General features: G+C 39.0%; 1 protein-coding gene across 1 annotated transcript in view; it reads left to right on the forward strand.

Annotated features, from left to right (window-relative positions):
• Positions 1-3,216: 3,216 nt before the first annotated feature.
• pitpnc1a (phosphatidylinositol transfer protein cytoplasmic 1a) overlaps positions 3,217-17,940 on the forward strand; it is a 32,466-nt gene continuing 17,742 nt past the window's right edge. The window contains exon 1 of the mRNA XM_017421757.3: positions 3,217-3,369. Coding sequence (XP_017277246.1) covers positions 3,322-3,369 — 48 coding nt within the window. The 5' untranslated portion in view covers positions 3,217-3,321. The remainder of the gene's footprint in view (positions 3,370-17,940) is intronic.

A 17,940-nucleotide genomic window follows, 5' to 3' on the forward strand; every position in this document is an offset into this window, starting at 1 on the left:
TTCAAACACTTTAGATATCACACTTGCTAAAGCTATAGGTCTGTAGTTATTAAGGCTACCAACCTTGCTAGTTTTATCCTTAATTACCGGCACAAGGGTGATAGATAATAAGGAGTCAGGCAACTGTCCATGAATCATAAACCAAGAGAAACACATTGCAAGCAGCACAGCCACTTTTTGGCTAGCATATTTCAGATGTTCTGCTGAAATGTTATCAGAACCCGTTGCCTTATTCTCACACAAGTACGCTATAGCCTGCTGGACTTCACTAGGGGTTATTATAACCACATCACTCTTGGCAATATTTCCCAGTCCATGAGGTTCACTTTTTACACAGTTAAATAAAGCAGAATAATGCTGTCTCCATAGCTCTGCTATATTATCAGCCCCAGATACGCCCTCTATGGTACTGGGGAGTAATGCAGCAGACCTGTTTAAAGCTCGGACATCATTCCAGAAGCCAACGGCATTATTACAAAGCAGTTTTTCAGCCATGGAATCTGCTCTCATGTTCTGCTCACATTTGGAAATGTATCGAATGGCATATTTAAACTTTGTACTAGTTAATTTTTTATAATCTAGAAGAATTCCATCTCTTGGTCTACCTGCTTCTACCCGCATCTTATATGCCTGTTTAGCTTCTGCATGGTATCCTGACACATGTTTATTCCAACCTGGCCTTATGTTATTAGTCTTTCTGTATGTAGAGTACGGTCTTGAAGCCTCATTCAAAGCACCCACAATGCCATCATACATAGTATGAAGATCTATACAGTGGGAAATATCACTGCAATTAACATCTAAGCACATAATAGATTGAAGAGGAAGATTTATTTTACTTAAAAGAAGATCAGTTTTCATCTGATATACTAATAGATCATCTTTAGAGAGTCTGGACCATTGGAATTTAACTGTGGGGGCACTGTTTACCCCCTGTATAAACTCTGGAAGACTTTTAATGTCCAGCGTCATTAAAAATGGTACATGATCTGACATAGAATACTCATATAAGACTTCAATAGATTTTACAACAGCATAGGTATCAGCAGAGCTAATGCAATGGTCAAGCCATGACGTTGTATGCCAAGCTTCACTTATATAGGTATAGCTATCTGCAGGTAGCAGGAGCTGGCTGGACAATATGAAACTGTTATCATCACAAAACTGATGCATATGTTTAGCAAATGAGGAATATTCATCAGATATATCTGCATTCATACACATAATCTACTACATACACAGAGGTAAGATAATGGTCATCAATGAAAGAGTTCAAGAAAGCAAGTCTATTCAAATAAATGTCTTCATTCTGGGGACACTCGTATGGTGTGTAGACATGATTAATAACAAATTCTTTGTTTTCAACTTTTAAATGTACAGCAATGCACCAGTCAACACCAGTTCTGATGACATTAAGAACTGGATCCAGCATTAAAATGAAAACAGGCAGATTTAAGTTTACAGGTCTCTAGTGACATCTACAGGTAGAAAATGGGCCTTTTTTCTGGCTCTTATGATGTTAAACATAATTTAATAAACCAATAGGTTAAGAAGAAATGTGATTTGAGATTTGTTACACAATGCTCAATATTCAAATGAAGCAGAAGACAATAAAAAAGGGAAAAAAGGATGTGGATCAGTTTTAACACTTTTGTATAAAGCACAAACCTAAAGAACCTGATTATAAGAAATAACTGGTTACGAGAATCACATGTTTACAAGTGACAGATTTATAATGTGTTTGTTTTGATTTCCTGTTCTTAGGTGCTTTGTTACTGTTCAGTTTATAAGAATAACTGCAGACATGATGTTTGTCTCTTTTCTCATAACTGGAAGGACAATACCTGATTATTTAGAACAAGTAAGTTGAATAATAAAGACAAAGAATAAACAAATAACATGAGTTTATTGTTCAAAAAGTGACAATCAGCAAAACTTTGCAAAACAAAGAAGCCCAGAAGGTTTTCTTGAAGACAGCTTCAATAATTAATAGTGAGTTAGTGGGTAGTTAAACTGTGATTAAATTCTTTAAAAGTGCCTTTGAGATGATGCCTAAAGTCCCTGTTTAAAAAAACAAGATTTTCTAGAGTTTTGTATTATTTTATTTTTTTGAACATGAGCATTAATCGTGTAATCCTGGCTATATTTCAGAACCATGGTCAGCTCCCGCTCAGACCTAAAGACTGATGAGCTCAGAACCTCAGAGTGATGATGATGATGATGATGATGATGATGATGATGATGATGATGCACAGTCAGGTCCATGGTGCTGACAGAAGCAGCATGGGGGCACTAATGTTTGAAGCAGCCATGCTTTTATAAACTTCTTTATAAACTTCTTTATAAACTTCTAAAGTTGCGCATATGGATGAAAAAGACAAAAAAATCCAAATAATATTAATTATTTAGACGCTTAAATGTAAAAGAAGTAGTATTCCATGTAGTTAAAATTTGACTTGTAAGGACTGCGGTGTGAATGTGGAGAGCAGACTTGAGTTAAATAATAAAGAGACAAATAAAATCTGACCATTTATTTAAAAAAAATACAAGGTCCTATGGAGCCTAACAGTGGATAAAAGTTAGAATTTTGTAATCAGTCAAGCTGTATAGATTTATTTGTTGGAGTTATCTCCGTTGTTGTGCAGTGGAGCTCCTTTTTATCTGTGCACCTTCAAAGTGGGGGTCGTTCGTGCCCCCCCCCCCCCCCCCCCCCCCCCCCCTCCCTCCTCCCTGTCTCNNNNCTCTCTCCCTCTCTCTCCCTCTCTCTCCCTCTCTCTCTGCTTCGCTCCACGCAGCTGCTGCTCAGCGCCGCGCATCTTCGAGCTGTTTAAAGCAAACTCCCTCAGAGGAGGAGACGGGCTGCGAGATATGATCAAGTGAAGGCAGTTTAATCAAGACTGACTGTAGATTTTCAGTGGAAGGGGGAAAAAGCTCAGTTTTTAATCTGGGATTCAAACATCCTCTCGAGAAAGACGCTTGAAGCCTGGCTCGGACGGGACTTGTTTTGGAGTTTATGTTTTTTTACTTTTCAGTAATCCGGGGTCGAGACCCGCCAGTGGAAGGGTTTTAGAGAACTGATGACTGCTGGTTGTGGTAGGGTCGCATCGTGTTTTTGGAGCAAACTCTTGGAATTAAGAAGGCGGTGAGCGCAGAAAGCCCGGACACTGCGGAACTGCAGCTGGAGGAGATGCTGCTGCAGAACTGAGAGGTGGGGGGGGGGTTATTGTTTGGGTCTCTGTGGTTCTTACTGTGGAGCGACCAGAGGCTGAAGCTCGTTACCCAGCAGCTTCCTCCGTGTTGCCATCACCTTGGTGCGGGAAAATGTTGCTGAAGGAGTACCGCATCTGCATGCCTCTGACTGTGGAGGAGGTGGGTGAAGTTTTCTTCCTTCTCGTTGGTTTGTGTTCTGCTCTTTCTGCTGGTTCTCCCTCTCACGAGCAGCACAGTCAGCCTCAGAGCTGCAGAATCTCCTGCTGCTTTGGGGTCTTTATCTTGGAACTGACTGCTGCAAAGTTGGCACCGATGCGCTTTTGTTGTATTTTGCACCAAAGCTGCTACGGTAGAGTTGTGTTCAGGCAGCCACCGCTGGGTGGCGCTGCTGCAGTTACTATGTTTGGATTTAGGAGCCAACAGAAGCACAAGAGGAAGTTTTGTGATTGTTGGTGATAAATAATAAATCTGTTGATGGTTTGGATTATATGGAAGCCCATTTCTGCCACTCTGAAAAAACAAGATTCTCTAAGTCATAATTTGAATTTGCTAAATCGTATTATTGAGATGCTGAGACATAATTAGGAGATAATATATTTTATTTATGACTTCAGACTGGCAGAAATTATCTATCTATCTATCTATCTATCTATCTATCTATCTATCTATCTATCTATCTATCTATCTATCTATCTATCTATCTATCTATCTATCTATCTATCTATCTATCTATCTATCTATCTATCTATCTATCTATCTATCTATCTATCTATCTATCTATCTATCTATCGATCTGTTTGTGCAGAAACTGGACTTTTTTTATAGCTTATAAGTGATTTCCTGTTAATCAGATGGTCTGAACATGTTCATACTGGAGCATCCAGACCTCAAGATTTCAGAGGCAGCACCTCCAGCACACAGGACACAGATGGTTGAAGAGAGGGGTGTTAATCCAGAACAATCATCGCTAAAAAGAGGTGGTGGCCTATGACATCAGCTACAGTATCATTAAGATGTATTTGCAGTTCTGCCATCCCTCCCCTTGTGGACTTACATTCATTTATACGTAGTTTCATGTGACTCGAATGACCAACATCTGACCTTTGTTGAGTGATCATGGTCTCGTAACAGACTCAGGGCCTGCTCCAACTCAGTTAGGTGTGAGAGGTGAAACATCTCCAAGAATCTCCTCAAAAAGATCCACTTACTTTCAGAATAAAATCTTTTGGCGACACGTTATTATTAACATGTGCTGCTTATTGAGTTTGCTTGTGCAACAATAGTTTGATATTTGTTTTATGTCTGTGCTGTGAAACAAAATGATCAGAAGCTAATTTAATGCATATTTGTGATTATATCGCTGACATTTTTAAAGCCTCTGCTTTTCAGTTTCCTAACTTTGGCTGCACCATATTTGAGGCGTAGGACTCTCCGATCGTCTTTAGATGATTCACATGAACCAACGAGACAGATGGTTTATTGAGCTCGACGATGTCGCAACTGTTTGTAAAGTTTAGCTCGAGACAGATGTTTCTGTGGGTGCAAACTGCTGTCCCTCGCCGCAAAGAAAGCAAAACTCAAGCAGAGCCTATTGATTTGTTCTCAGACTGAGCAAAGATGAAACTGGAATCATCCTTATGTGCTTTTAATCAGAGACTCAGATTTAACAGCCTCCTCAGAAGTCTATTGATCCTTTAGACCTTTGGGTGGTTTCTGTGAGTTTCATGTTTCTAATTACCACTTTGCTGCTTTATCACATCTTGCCTCGAGGCTGATTGTTTCCTCTCTTTGCTCGGTTGGTGATGAAACACTCAGCTCTGCCCCCCCACAGCCAGCTGAAGACTGCGACATCTGTTCTTGTAATTATTATAATGCGGTTTAACCTGATCTATTGATCTGTCCGGGATTCGGCAAATGAACATTTGTAAACTATTAATTTCTGCAGCCTGTAAATGTGCACCTGCTCGCAAAAACAGATCAGTCATCATCCCGCTCACAACCCCAGGCTCACTGAGTGTAGACATGTTACCGATTTGATCTGCTCTGAACACACCAAAGACATAAGACAATAACGAGGGTTTTTACATCCCTCACTAAGTAGATTTAAATGCAAACATACAGAGAAAGGACCTAATTGCATTGTTCATTTGCATGTAAGGGACTATTGACATTGAGAATCAGTCAGTATCTTTTAGTAGACTCATCTTGACTGGTGCACATCACATAATGCACAGCTTACAAATCAATATTTTTTTAGCTGATTTTGCATCGTGTGGGTAATAGGCTCCTTTTCAGATAAATCCAACAAAGACATAACAAGACAGCAAAGGAGGTTCACCTCCAACAGACATTAGTAGTCTTCCTGATGCGACTCTCATCTGCCTGAGGCGATGAAACAGAACTACTGCTGAGAAAACAAACCAGAGCTGCACAGTCACCAAACTTAATGTAATATTTGTCTTTCATAATGTTATCAAAACCTTTCGGTTGTGCTTTTGCTTTTGGGGTTTATATTGCTACCTCATATTTATGTTTGACATAAACTGTCCCAAGCTCCCTTTTTAAGCATGAAATCAAACTTTTCATTGAGTAACATCAACTTACTGCACTGTATTAGAATGTAGATGGTACCTAAACATGGAGGGGTGGGAGTTAACGTTTGTTTAAGTTTCTGCCCAAGTCACATCTTGAGCCAAACTAAATGTCTCACTTACATCCCCGGAGTGAAGGTTGTGTGCTCTGAGTGACGAGAAGCATATTTCCTTGGTGTTCTCCAAGGAATCCACCAATCAGCCACAAACATGACCTGGAGCCTACACACCAGCTGGAAGGAAACATCCCCACTTAGACAATCTGCGACACATTAAGGAACAGGCCAGGTGTCTGAATCTCATTTTCTCCACAGTATATGTGCAGGGATAGTGATTTCTGCTTATTAGTGGGCTTTTATCGTGAGAAGAAGATTGAAACAAAGAATTTATAATGTGAACATGGAACGAGGCAAGTGTCTCATTTGGGCAGATTTCTCTGTGTGAGTGATGGAGAATGAAGTGAACATGTTTGATACAACAACAAGCAGGATGGAGAAAGCACAGAATCAATAAAACTCTTGTTTGAATGGACAGAAGAACACACAGCAGGAGCAGGTGGTCATGGTGGGAAGTCCAGCAGGAGCAGCAATAAGAAAGCTGTCCCATTCAGAGCTCTAATTCCTACTTTTTAGTGTCAGAGCTGATCTAATTGTAGGTCAGTTCATTTATTGTTATGAAATGAAGACAGAAAAATTTACATATAAGGGCTCTTAGGTCAAAATAAAGTTTAATGTAAATCTAAATTAAAATTCAAACATAATAATGGAACAAAGGTGCCTTATCAAGTACTCATTAAGTGCCGCACACTTCTTTAAAAGAATTGAAACCACATCAAAGTTTTCTAAAGCTTATTTTTATTTTTCAGTTTTGAAAAAGCTGGCCTGATATATAAATATATTTTCTCCCATTTACCTGATTTCTCTGGTTCTGCACCAGCCAGCCTGCCAGCTTGTGAGATGAACTGAGAAGAGTCCCCAGTGCGAGGAAAATTGAAACTGTTGGTATTTTTGAGACTGTCCTCATTTACTTTGTCTGAGATTATGGCTTCTCTAATAAAGCTAATTCTTCGTACTTTTCCCACTGAGAGCAACTCTTCCACAGCATAAATGATGGTTCTTATCCTCTGTAAGACATTTTTAGGGGGTAAAGACTCTCTTTTCTGGAATAACTGTCAATTAAAGGGAATTGAGGCGGTGCGTTTTGTGTTGAGACTTCAAAATATTTAACAATTTTGATGCCTTACACTGGATTAACATGTAAAATGTGGTATATAGATTACTGTATATGTTTTTGTGTTGAAATGTTAACCTCTAAGGCTTTGATCAATCTAATTCCAAACTTTTCTTTTAACAGCACAATATTTATTTTTCCAAATGTTTATATTATCCATCCTTATTTTGCTATGTTTCATGATGTAAACACTTTTTTCCACTAATTATTTGGAAAATATCAGCAATTTAAAAAACAACTGCATGGATTTTGACAAATTTTAACAAAATTTGACAAATCTGAAGAATATAGATGCACCTTCCTGAAAGCATGAAACATTTCTATTAATGTCTTCCAAAACTTAATGAAGATAAAAGTAATTTGAGATCAAAATACAACTCAAAGAAATCTCATTTTTCCTTTCCCAAACTGAGGACTATGATTGGACACCCCTGGACACCCCTGCCTTACTTTTTATAGACAAATGTCTTCTTCTGCTCATGAAGCTGCAGTCTTTATTAAACTCACGTATTGCTTCTGATGACGTGTTTTCGTGTGAAAGAGTTTGCTGAAGTGATAAGCTAACGTTAGTGTCCTTCCTCTTTGCTTCCACATGGCTCTGATTGTTCAGATCATCACATTTTCTTGCGGTTCCAGCCAATCATGAACAAAAACGTACTGTCAAGTGCCATAATTTCTGGATGGAATTCAAGCTGGACAGGAGAAGCAGGTTAGATATATCGCTGCTCTGTGGAAACATTAATTATCTAGTCAACATGGAAGGTCAACCCTTTTCTATTTATAGACCAGAGCGGAGGGCTAAATTTAGAGCAGTTGTGCTGGAAGAGTCAGTCAGGTGCTTGGAGGTTATAGTACCCTATAGACTATAAGTCAAGTGGGGGGAAAATGAGTTTAGAAGCATAAGAGACGTGCAGTTTGTTTCATCATGGTGCAAAGAAATAATTTAAACACGTGATTTAATGCAGTTAGGCTTCAGTATTGACTAGAACTCAGCACAATGTGTGCATGTTTGCTAAATTAAAACCACGCGGTCGATAGCAGACGCAACGGGAGGTTAGACTGGAAGAATAAAAGCAAAACACAGTGATTAATAAAACGACATGGCAGAGACAATGAGAAAATAAATCCAACACAGATGCAGCTGGACAGTAAATTACAGAGTGCAGTGAAGAGAGCGACAAGGGCGCTTAAAAAGAGACGATTTATCAAGAGCTGGGGAGGGCGTGCTCACACTGTAACATTTGATATGTTTGCTTTTTAACATTTTGCTGTCCCCGCTGCTTCTCAAACGCCAAACGACGCAAGAAGTAGCTGTCCCTTACAGTAAGCCTCCTGCATAAACAAGGAGAGGCCACTGAGAATAGAAGGTGTGCTGACACGATGAATGTGTCAGCAGAGACAGGAGACAGGTGTAAGACGAGAGGCTGCATGGGAGGAGAGCAGCTGGGCACGCCTCACCATAATGTGATCACTGCGTGTCGCGGTGATTTGAGCTGTGATGCTCGTGATTGATCGTGTGTGCGATGAGAGCCTCTGTATGATAATGTGAACATAAGCATCAGCCGTTTGCCATTTCCAAAACAAAACTGACAAATGATTATTTTTATTGCAGATGCTGCACTGTCAATATAATTCCTGGTGTTTTGTGTTTCTACCTGGATGCATTACGTCATAGTGTATATAATCTGTGCAATATAAAAATGCACAATGATTTTGTAGAAAACTAAAACCTTACAATTTCAACTTTAGAACTTAATAAACAATTTTAAAAATCTTGTAAATTTATATTTGGGCTTTATTATCCATCTGCACACTTCTTTCTCCTTCCTTTCTAATTAAAGCAGAGAATCTCTGTACTTGTGTGTGTTTCCTTTTTATCAGCTCCAAACACGAAAGGTCGATAATGTTTTTGCCTGTCTCTGTGTGTTAGCTTGTATGTTGCGTTAGCAGATTATTTCATAAACCACTGGAAGGATTTTAAGCAAACTCTCAAAAAGTAAACATTGATTCGACATCTACAACTTGGAGTTAATCCAACTCAAGATGACCGCCACAGCTAGTTGATATTTGCTAACACAAAATGGCTTCGAATGAGTCAGTTTTACAGATATTGAGCTAATGTTTCATGTGGTAGTAGCTGAGAGTCATTCCCAACACATACTCCAAGCACTAACAGAGCTCACAAGATCACACCTGATTACGCATATCATTTACAAGGTTTGACCAAAGCAGCAAATACTTGGTTCCTTCTTATTATCAGGCAACCCTGGTCCTCCAGAGCCACTATCCTGCATGTGTTACTTGTTTCCCTGCTCCAACACACCTGATTCAGTGGTTAAATTACCTCTTCATGTTCTGCAGAAGCCTGTTAATAACCCACTGATTCAAATCAGGTGTGTTGGAACAGAGAAACAAGTAAAACATGCAGGATAGTGGCTCTCCAGGACCAGGGTTGCCTACCCCTGCTCCAGCATAAAAGACAGTGGACGAAATGCGATATGCCTCCCTTTAAGGCCTTTAATTTGAAACGTATTCATTCAACCTGCTTCAGACTTGCTGTGTGTGTTCTTTAACAGTTTCCAATCTACTGATTGCCTTAATGAGATACATTTAGTAAACATCACTAAATTTGATTCCCATTTCTCACTTCAACTATTAAACTCTTCATAAACAGTGAACCACATTTGTGCACTTTTCAGTGAAACTATATCCCCTCACGTTCTCTCTGAAACACACTGTAACTCACATGAATGCTGGGAGTAATCGTTGCAGCCGTCTTATTCTGCATGTGGGGGTGGATAACACGTGTGTGTGGCACTAATTAATTCCCTTTCTCAAATCAAAGCAAGCGATTTGACCGATTCAGTCAATGAGCAGCATAATTATCGTTTGATCTTATGAAAGGCTTTCCAAGAGCTACTCTAGGTGACGCTTACTCAGCACTCCACTGGCGTAAACCCAATCAGCTCCACCAACCTGGTAATTAGCATAACGCAATTAAATTTTATAACATATATTTCTCTCTGTATGTCCCAGTAACAGAAGGCTCTATAGATAGCGCCATGTCAAAGGGACGCTTCAAATGACTTTCTGCTTGGAAGACTGTTAGACCTCCAGAGAAGATTTAATGTATTGACCATGACATGCACACACTCACACACAAACGCATGTCTGGACTGATCTGCCTATACGGGCATCTCTTCATGATGTTCATGCCAGAATAGCAGGTACAAGTGTCTCCAGTTGCCATAGAAACATCACGAACCGAGGAGAAATCTCTTTGATGGTGAAGTGGCTTTCTGTACGCGCACAAGGAGCGCAAATCGGTCAAGGTTTGTGTGCGCTCAAGACTGAGCGGAAAAACAAAGGAGCACATCAATTTATGTATCATCTTTCAAATTAAAGTGGGTTTTTATCACTTTGGTTTAGCGCTCGTGTGTTTCGAAAGTCCCGAAAATCTGCTGAACAGCTGTCGAAACTGGGGCAGTGAGTGTGTCGCCACAAAGTTCAGCGCTGGCAGAGGCTCCTCGAAAACACCAGATGTTCTGGATGTGTGTTTACTGTTTGTGTGGCGAATGAGACTTTGTAAATCCCAGAAAAAAACTAATAAAGAAGATCCTGTCAAAAATTTAAATATCAGTTTAATATGCATTGCCTATTGGAGCTAAAATTTGGAGTGGTAGTAGCTGAGAGTCATCCCCAAGAAATACTCCAAACAGATCACAAAGAACCTGTGTTTAAAAGTTTGCCACGCCACATTGTGGACGATATCCATTCTTTCTAGGAACTCTCATTTCATTGATAATGGAAAGGATAAGAACAATCTTAACGTGTGACTTGTTTCAGTGTTGATAAACAACAACGTGGTCTAGATGGAAAATAATCAGTATCAGATTTTTAAGGCACTATAAAACTAATGGCAAAACTCTCGATTTATTGGTCCATCTACAGTCCAACTCTCACTTATGGTCATTAAGTTTGGATCATGACTAAAAGTAGGAGATCCTGGGTACAAGCGGTGAATTGAGCGTCCTCCGTAAGGCGGCCGGGCTCAGCCTTAGAGAGAAGGAGAGGAGCTCTGTCATCTGAGGAGAGCTCAGAGCTCCTTCCCATCGAAAGGAGTCAGCTGAGGTGCTTCAGGCATCTGATTTGGATGCCTCCTGGATGCCTCAATCTGGAGATTTTTTTGGGGCATGTCCCACTGGGACAGAACTCGCTGGAGGGATCTTGTATCCTCTCTGACCTGCAAACGCAGAATGTAAGAGCTATGAGTTTAAGCATTTGTGTACAGAGGCTATTCATTAGAAATAAATCTTAAAGTCTTTAAAAGTGTTTACTTATAGAAAACAAGTTGAGATCATGACAGCATTTTCTAGAGTCTGACGTGCTTAAACTCACTGCTGAAGCTGGAATTGTTCCATTAGTTATTTGTGCTAATATTTATGTAACCATGTCACCTTTTCCTTTTAAGTAAGAACACGATTCACATCATTCTCACCCATTAAAGTAAAATATAAAACTCTCCAAGGAGAGATTTTCTTTATGAACAACTGTGAGCATGAATTCAGCCTGAGTTTTGTAACATTTGTAAGACGAGGAAGAAATTCTTAACTTTACTTTATTGTCATTGCCATAATAACAGTAGTTACGAATACCAACGACATTTTGATGGAGTATCATACACAGTAATAAATTAGCACGTAGTGGTGCAAAAAAGACTTTGCAAGATCCTGATGATCAGTGTAAACACAAAACTATAGTACATCATGTAGGGGCAAGATAGAAGAAAGGAGAGCTGTAAACAATCAAATGTTGAAGGGGTCGTATTGGTTGCTGCAGCAAAGCAATATCCAGTTCAAAAGTTATTATCATAATGAGATCTGAGATGAGTTTGGGAGGATTTAACTACAATGAAAACATTTATAGTTCAACTTTTGGATGAGGAACAGACAAAATATGTTTGAACATGTGAACCTTTTGCATTAAAAATCTGTTATTCTCATGCCTACTTAAATGCCACTGTATGTGTTGTAGTTCCTCCAACATCACAGTTCCTGTTGGTATTTATTACATTTTCAAGTCAAATTAAAGTTTCAGCGAACACACTAACTTCCAGGTTTTTAGGACCTTAAAACTATTGGGGCTTCTGTCCTTTTTAACATCAAATACTGAAGCCAAAAGAGCTCAGTTTAGTGAGAAATTAAATTATGTGTTCAATATGTGATGTGTTTGTATGGAATGAACAAGCACTGTTTTAACAGAACGTTAACTGTGAACAAGCATGATACACACACCGTGAACTGTGTGTGTATCATGCTTGTTCATTGTCATTAAAAAGGGCACTTAAAGAAAAGTCAACACTGAAAGACTCAAAACAGTCAACAAGTTTTTCCTTTCACAAGTTCAAACTCTCAAACTTCTTGTTGCAGAAAAAAAGCTAAGCACTACCATATATATAAATATTTAACCAACAGAATGAACTAAAAATAAGAGCACTGGACATTTTTGCAAATATTTGCCTGTAATGGGAAGTTTATGACATCAGTCACAGTGGACTGTATTTAAATAAAAGTTAAATTAAATGAAAATTTAAAAAAAAATTAAATAATTTTTTAATCTTTCTATTGCTTGTGTGTTTGCATATCTATGGCCATGAATATGCACTCATTGTGTAAAGATATGAGTTGCAGATCATGTCCCTAAACATGGTTCCTTTTTTTTTTTTGTTAATTCTTTCATTGTTTACTTCTTTTTCAGCTTTATTCAAGGTGAGCTCTGAATACGTTTCTCACAGTAGCAAACACTGACAGTGTATCTCCCACGTTGATGCATTATCTTTCTCCATTATATGTTTTCTTGAAGTGTTATTTTGATAATCAGTTCATCGTTTTCCTAGAGGACAAATTTCCCTGAAAAAAAATGAAGAACCTTGAACTAAACATGAGAGTGATGTTGTGTGAAGATGCACCGTGAAATGGAAAAAAAAGGATGCTGTGCATGAGCTAAATGCTGCCATAAGTCTAAAGAATGCATGACAGTATTTGCAATGGTAGCAGAAGTAGAAGTTTTTTGCAGATATTATCTTACAATTTTTTAAATTTAATTCAATTGAACAAATAAAATCAAACAAAAGTTGAAAGAATTCATCATTACATAACCAAGAAAGCCAGCAGATTCCACAAACTTAGAGATGTCTTGTGTCACGATGTTGCCTTAAAATCTATTTGCAGATTACTTCTTTATATGTTTTTAATCACACAGAAAAATACATTAAAGATTAAAGATCTAGCATTCCTTGAAAGAATATATATCGCCTACTTTTTGTTATGCTAGAGGTTTAAACTAACATTATTTTATGCTGAGAAATGATTGAGTTAAAGGCATTTTTTTTCCAAATATTAAAAATAAAGTTATCAATCTCAAGCAATATTTGAAAATCGTATGCGATTTATTAGCACTTACAATATTTACAGTGAATGACTCTCAGCTACTACAGCAGCAAATTTGACCTCAATATTATTAAAACATTGTGAAGTTATAGCCATGCTTGTGTCTGCTACTGCTGAGTAACAAGCCATCTTGAATTCAAAAGTTGACCACTTGTAGATGTCTTAGACCGTCATTAGAATCTGTTCACTGGTTCATGAGATATTTTGCTAACAGACTGACAAGCGATCATTCACCTACACACACAGACAATTACATGCTAGAGTACCCTTAATGATGGCAGGCAGTACTGGCTTTATAGCACTAACCCAGGGGGAACAGCACACCAAATATGTTCAGATGTACTGTCAAATGATTTGAAATAACGTGTTAAAGTAAATAGTCTGTTTACTCTGAATGACTCTTCCTGTGACAAACAGTCATGATTCTGTCAAGCCTGCCTCGTGCAGACAAGAGAACCTGATGAGAAACCACTTTGAAGAAGGAAAGTGTTTGCAGTGAATGTCAGCAGAGGAAAAGGCTGAAGCAGAAACTGTTCTGCATCAAGGAAAGTATAAATTGGAACAGAAGCAACGGGGCAAAACACAGCTGTCAACTATCCAGTCGTCCCATGTAACGTGTCAACAATTTTCCAGCTTCTTGAACAGCTTCAGCGCTTCCTATTTTCTCGCCCTTCCTTCACCCGAAACCATCCCTCTTTCCTCCCTCTTTTCCCCTCCATTTCATCTATGCATATAAACACATCACTCCAGTTGGCCTCTCAACGTGCCGCCAGGAAGGGAGCGAACATGATGCATATTGGAGTGAATGATTGTGACGTTATATAATCTGCAGTTCATTGACCCCCCCAGACACTGCAGAGCTCCATGACTGGAGGGCAGTGGAAGAAAGGAAGGAGCTCTTCACCACCTGCAGCATTCAGCATCAATAAGTTACAACCCCAGCACAACTCTTAGGTTTGTGAGATCTATGCTGGTCCTTTTGTTGCAGTAGTTGGGCATTAACTTTTATTTAATGCCAGTACAAACTTAAACGTCTATTAGTTCTGTTATTGAGCACCAAAAATTCAAATTTACTCCACAGCGGTGGTATTTAAAGAAAACTATTAACACAAAACTGGTTTTATAAACCCTCCATCTCTTCATATCTACAGCTGCTGCTCATGGTTGGACAGCATGTTAAAACTGTTCTGTAAAGAGTTATTTACTGTAAAATAAGTTTAAATTGTTTCACCTTCATTTTTTAAACTCAAACAAAGTCTCTGTGGTAATAAACAAAGGGGTGCATTTTTTTAAATTGCAAAAATTCAAAGTATTCATGAAATTTCAACCAAACTTTGCAAACAGCTGACAGATGAAAGTGGAACTCCTTGCTCTCGCTTTTAACAGTGCATCAGTGACACCAATAAACCAGTCCAGGACCTGAATCAAACATTGTGTAGTCCTCGTTACACTTTTGTTGATCAAATTGTGGTGACAACGTAAAGAGATTATCATAAAGGCAGATCATATTTTCAGTATTAAGTCGTTAGAACCGACAGTCTGTGGTCCAAGGAAGGCCAACCAGAGAACAGGTTTGGACATTCAACATGTTTTAGTGCACATTAGAACCAAAAAATGACACGGCTCAAGACATTATTACATGCTAAGACAGAAAAGGTTCACAACTCACATTTGCATCTCACTGCAGAGGTCAACAGTGTCCATGGTAACCACAAGTAATGAGAACAGGAACCCCTGGTCTGATGGGTGATAGCTCTGTTTGCATCTTGCTGACAGCAGGGGGTGTCCAGTGTTTACCTACAGGAGATGGCAGTAAGGAGGAAAGCCAGCTGCGGAGAGAATCCTGAATGTTGATGTTACTGTTGCATGTACTTTCCACCTACACACTTTTTCCAACAACATGCACTCCTACATGGCAACAAGCTTGGCAGTGACTTATTTTCCAGAGTCTGTGCCTTCATTGTGTTATGGTACAGGAAGCAGGCCGAGGAAAATATTAATAGGCAGGCTGTTTTAATGTTGTCTGTTCTGTGTAGGAAAACCTGTGGAATTGAGCCATCGAGCAACCTGGCATGAGAGCATCAACATAGATTGTATTCAGGACTGCAGTTGAGATGTAAATACATTAATGTTGTTAATCTCAATGTTTATGAACTTGTAAAATCAGCTATATCCCAAAAGATTTTATTCAGAAAGACGCTTCCAGGTATTAGGGATTTTTAGGCTAAAGAATAAATGAGCTTCTGAAACTCTAACTCTGCGCTGACCGACTGCACATCCAGGTGAGGCGTACAAATGTGAAAGTCCACCTCCGGCTCGTGTGACACAGAATTCATTAAAGCTAAGCCACTTTTCCACGTCCACTGGCTCGCAACAGCTGCCATCCTCTGCACCCTGCTGTGCTGCCTTGGTCACCTCCACAGCGAGTGGATTTATCAAATCTTTGCAGGGAATTAACCCTCACCTTGACATTTCGCTGGCTCGGCAGAAACGGGAAAAAATACAGTCAGTCATAGAGGGCCGGCAGCCTTCCCACAGTTCTGCTGATACAGCAGAGTGTGCTGTGTGTGTGTGTGTGTGGTCTTGCACTTTATGCCTTGTAGGAAAAAGCACATTTTTGAGGTCCAAATAAATTTTCACTAAGTACAGAAACTATGTCTGACTTTAAGCATTAATCGAATGTGTGAGCAAGTTTGTTCTTCTCATTCACTGTGATGTGGGGTAACGGTTTCTCAAAAAAAAGGGACTTTAGTTCCTTATAATAAGCCTGTTCATAAATGACAACGCTTCCATGTGTTTTGTTTGTTTGTTTGTTTGAGTTTTTTTGCTTCAAGGAGATATTTCTCCATGTGAAGCACCATTTAAAATCACTTAACCAGGAGTTCATGTAGAACAAACTGTGGATTCTGGAGGTCTGACAGACTCTTAGGAATTAGCGCCAATTCGCATCTGATGCTGCACCGAAGCTGCCCTAATGAGCTCCGCAGGCTTTCTCTCACACACATTATGTCTCAGATGTCTGCTCTCAAACTGAGGTGAATCCTGAGGTCAGGCTGTAAGCTGCTCTAAATCAGTTGTAAAAGGAGAAATAAAAACTGTCTTTGGGGAGAGAAATCAGCAGTTTTCAGCTCAGCTTAGAAAAACACAAATTTATTTGTATTATTTGTGTGATTTATACAAGAAATACATTTTTATCTTTAACACATTCAGTTATTTTTCCTCAAACACATGAGTTGCACGAGTATTTTTCTTTGTCTTTTCCACTTTCTCTTCCCTCGGACACCAGGTTAAGAATCCTCACAGCCATAAATTTATCAGCCTACAGATCGGTCCTGTTTACATGCTTCTGTGCGAGAACTCCCACAGTCCTGAAAGAGTTCTTGCTTAAAGGAAAATGTTGTTTACAGCAGAGGACGAGCTCGTGCAGCTCTGCAGGAAGCCTTTTGATGATGTTCTTAATGAAACTCTGCCATGTGATGGAAGATGCTAGCTGTCTTCTATAAAGATGGAAATGGAGGTTGCAGTATCAGACAGCCTGAAAGCATATAGCAGTACATGTTTCTGTACTGGAGGCTTACATTTTCTTTTTGTTGTTTCATCCTGGCCTTTTTGTTTGTGCTGCAGACTAATGTGTGATATGTTAACCAGTGTCCTCACCCTTTATGAGTTCAGTGTATTTCTTGCAGCACTAGAACTGGATGAGCCAAACTACTTACTCACATAAAAAAAAAAAAGATCTGAGGTTCTCATATGAAAAACAAATGTTCTGCTTTAAATTTCAAGCACTGTGTGTATTTGTTGTCCAGGATCTGGCACATATTTGTTGACATACAGTTCACATATCATAGATTAGTATCAACCTCAGCCAGTTTAAATGAATGTTTCTCCATTTACATTTCATTAAAAAAAAAAAAAAAAAAAATCTGGCCACTGTTTGTGTGCATCTGCTGCGAGAGGCTGCTTGATTATCAGTAAGCGCCCTTTAATGTTAAAATAATTCACCCACCATATGGAGTGATGAGATAAACCATATGATTGGGTTTCAGGGACACAACAAAATATGTTATTTTATAGGAAATAGCTCCTGCCTCTGTGTCTGGTTGCATTGTGGTGCTAAAGACTTTGGAATTCAATATAAATGGTTCGACTGGTTTTAATAGAAACAATAATTGATTCTTTTTTTGTGAGCACCATTAAGATAAAATAGTCTGTTTGTGTGTGTGCATGTTTCTGTCTTTACCAAACACATAAACACACTCAGGCTAAGTTAGACATCAAACACAGAAGCTATGTTTCTCCTCAGGAAGAGAGCAGATATTTATTACAGAATACTGAGCGCTCAGAGCTGTAATTAGTCTGTCTTTGCTTGAATTTTAATTACATCCTTGCATTGTGGCCAGTATTGTCTCTGTAAGTGTGTGTGTGAGAGCTCTGTCAGGATCCTTATCTTACACTCCCAA

Source organism: Kryptolebias marmoratus, linkage group LG12 (genome assembly GCF_001649575.2).
Source record: "Kryptolebias marmoratus isolate JLee-2015 linkage group LG12, ASM164957v2, whole genome shotgun sequence".
In the NCBI taxonomy this organism is placed as follows: Eukaryota; Metazoa; Chordata; class Actinopteri; order Cyprinodontiformes; family Rivulidae; genus Kryptolebias; species Kryptolebias marmoratus.